The following is a 2,929-nucleotide window of genomic DNA, read 5'->3' as shown; positions in this document are numbered from 1 at the left end:
CCTCATCGGCGGTCGAGCAAAGCCAGCGCTTCGCGGTGATGCCCTCGTCGATTTCGAAAAAGTAATTGAACATGTAACGGTTCGGCAGGCGCTTGAAATACTTCGAGAGAACGGCGTCCCATCTGACGTAGAAAGGACGCCGCGCGTCGTTGTGATCGACAAAGTCGACACAGACGCTGTTGATGTCGTTGAGGTCGCTTGCGAGCAGCTAGGGGGTGAAGAAGTTCTTGCCCTTCATCTTGTTCCGGCACCAGGCGACGACGCGATCAGCTTCATTGTGTGAGTGGCCAGGAAGGAGTTCGACGAGGACGACCTTACGATAGAACAGAATCGACAGCGTCGCAAAGAACTGCATTACGATGTGCGACTTGTTCTGCCCGACGCAGTTGTGGAGGACGACGAGGAGCGTCTGCGGCATCGCGGCGCCGCGCTTGATCAACAGGTTGTGGTGGTACTGGAAGCGCAGGCTGCACCTTGCTTCAGCTTCCTTGTCTTGGGCGCGCTCCTCGTAAAGAACGACGTGGTCGATGCCTCTCGTCACGTCGGCCGTGATAAAGTTCTGCATCATCGGGTTCGAGTTGAAGTAGTCGGGGGACGGACGCTCGTGGCCGTAGTGCGGCATAGAAAAGCTGCCGCCAAAAATCCTCAATTTGGATTTGAATCGGCGGCATGCTGGAGCTGCAGTCGCCGTCAGAGGCCCCGTCGGACGCTTGATCGTCGTCGTAGACGGCGCCGTCGACAGTGTCCGGGATGATGATGCTGCACGGAACACGTTGACCGGGGGCATGCTGCGCGACGCAATCCTTGACGAAGCTCGACACAGCTCGGCGCTGAGCTGTGGCATCGTGCAGGTGCATCTCGAGCTCCGCTCCGAGGCGTTCGCGCTCGTCGGCGGCAATGCCATCGGAAGCGACGCAGCAGTTGCAGACGTCCTCGGCAGAGCGAGCGAGGCGCAAGCCAGGGTACAGCTGGTGGACGTACCGAGTCCACCTCGAGAACGAAATCACGTGAGCGTCTTGCTCCTCCATCTTGGCTTTGTAGCGGCTATGCAGCTTCGTCCACGTGATTGTCGGATCGAGAAGGTGGCCGCAGGCAAACCCATCTTCAACCTCCCACGAAGCGACGTCATTCCTGAGGGCCGTCAGATCGGCGTCGGTAAGTGCATGAGCGGGAGTGGTGGGAGCGCGTCGCGTGTGCAGGCTATCAAACCCATCCGCGGCGACTTTGCGCAAGCGGGCTAGGCGAGAGCCGCCGACAGGGAGAATCGTGCGGATCTCGCGCTCTGACAGCTTCATCTGGACTAGGTTGAGAATGATTCCCTCCGACTGCTGCCACTCCGATCCAGCACGCCCCGTCTCCATCGCATCCCAGTCTTGACGGATCTTGACGATCGCAGCAGCGCCGAGCTTCGCCTCGGCGCGGGCAGCGGCTTTCGCCCCCCGATCGCACGACGGGCGGACATTGCGCTGCACGACGTTTTGTTGGGAGCCTCCAGCTCCGCCCGTCTTGCGAATGACGTTTGCAGCTGACATCGTCGTCGATACGGACAGCGCGGTCGACCGCGGCAGAGGCTCGCTTGACCCCCCCGCAGACGGAGCTGCGACAGGCGGTGATGCACCTGCACCCGTCGGCGTCCACCTGGCGAGCTTGTGCATCTCGGCGTTGAGCTCTTGCTCGTGGCCAATGAGGTGGCGTTTCTCGGACGCCATTGCTGAACGGGGGCCGCACGCAAGAATGTACAGCAGCCCTGGCGGGGTTCGTCCGGTGCCCTTGCGGGATCACGAGTGGGCGGACTGAAATTTAATAATTATTGACCTGATTTTTGCGAGACCCCGGGGTCCCGCCAATATAAAAACATCTAAATATTCAAAATATTCACAGATTCTCCTGAAGCAGTGGAATGGATATCAAATCTCGACAATAATTTGTAATCCATTGCAATCCCTAAAAATGGCAGAAGAAGAAGAAGAAGAAGAACAAGAAGAACAAGAAGAACAAGAAGAAGAAGACATGACCAACAGCACCGCTGTTACCCGAGGTTAGACATCTGGTTGGATGCAACGGTCCTTATTAACCCTTTCCCATTCCGATGATGTACGTTTATGTACGTGAACATCATCAGTTTTTCTTCCCATTCCTTTCCGATGACGTATGATAAAATAAAAATAACTTAACCACGGATTCATAGCGCAGTGTGCTAACCACTGTAACACACCTGCCCCCCGAGTGTGTATAGTGGAACATCGATATATAACTTCAGTATCCGCTTTGTGACATCATCCTCTGGGAACCTTCTCTGAGACAAGCAGCTGCACTACTTAGCTGTGATAAATCATTTTCATCTCATGACGTAATGCCAATAGCGTATCTGTTACACCAATGGTGCCACTTGTCGCTGGCTGCTTGACATTTTCGCTCTCTGGGCCTTGCCCTTCGTAAGCATACTTTTATAAATAGCACATTGGAATACAATTGTTTGGCAGTTAAAAACAAATATACCTTTAAGCCTCCATGCCATGTATATAACTTCAACAAGAGCAGAGATGAATATGTAGATGTATACGTGTATGGTATTGTACTCATTATTGTCCATGGACAGTGTCCCTCCGAACATAATGTAAAATTTACACAGCTGGCATAATCACCCCATCTAAGATGTGCCCTGCCAAAGCCCAATTACACGAACAGCCAACACGACGTCTGCGATATCGGCCTGTCCCCTGACCCGTTGCACCATCTGCACATCTGTTATAAAAGAGCTTCATAGCACATCGGATTCCTCCAGTCTAAACAAAGATCTCCTGCGGCGCATTCCCTCCCTTGGCTGCCACTCCATCATTGAGCACCACCACGCCTCGTGCTCCTGAGAGCACGGTGACATTGTGGCTTGATTGGGCAGTTAACTTATTTTTCAATGACAGCTTATCCC

The 2,929-nt window shown here is 54.0% G+C and overlaps 1 protein-coding gene across 1 annotated transcript; it reads right to left on the bottom strand.

Annotated features, from left to right (window-relative positions):
• Positions 1-208: 208 nt before the first annotated feature.
• LOC116947095 (uncharacterized) lies at positions 209-1,243 on the bottom strand. Its single transcript, XM_076070435.1, has 2 exons — positions 709-1,243; positions 209-644 (listed from the first exon to the last, which is right to left on the bottom strand). Exons 1-2 carry the CDS (start codon positions 1,026-1,028, stop codon positions 209-211), a joined length of 756 nt encoding a protein of 251 aa, XP_075926550.1. The 5' UTR covers positions 1,029-1,243.
• Between the last annotated feature and the right edge of the window lie 1,686 nt (positions 1,244-2,929).

The sequence above is a fragment of the Petromyzon marinus genome, chromosome 29 (assembly GCF_048934315.1).
Source record: "Petromyzon marinus isolate PM22_M1 ecotype Great Lakes invasive population chromosome 29, UKy_Petmar_22M1.pri1.0, whole genome shotgun sequence".
In the NCBI taxonomy this organism is placed as follows: Eukaryota; Metazoa; Chordata; class Hyperoartia; order Petromyzontiformes; family Petromyzontidae; genus Petromyzon; species Petromyzon marinus.
Note: the sequence above shows the minus strand (reverse complement) of the source record. Positions and strands in the feature narration are given on the sequence as shown.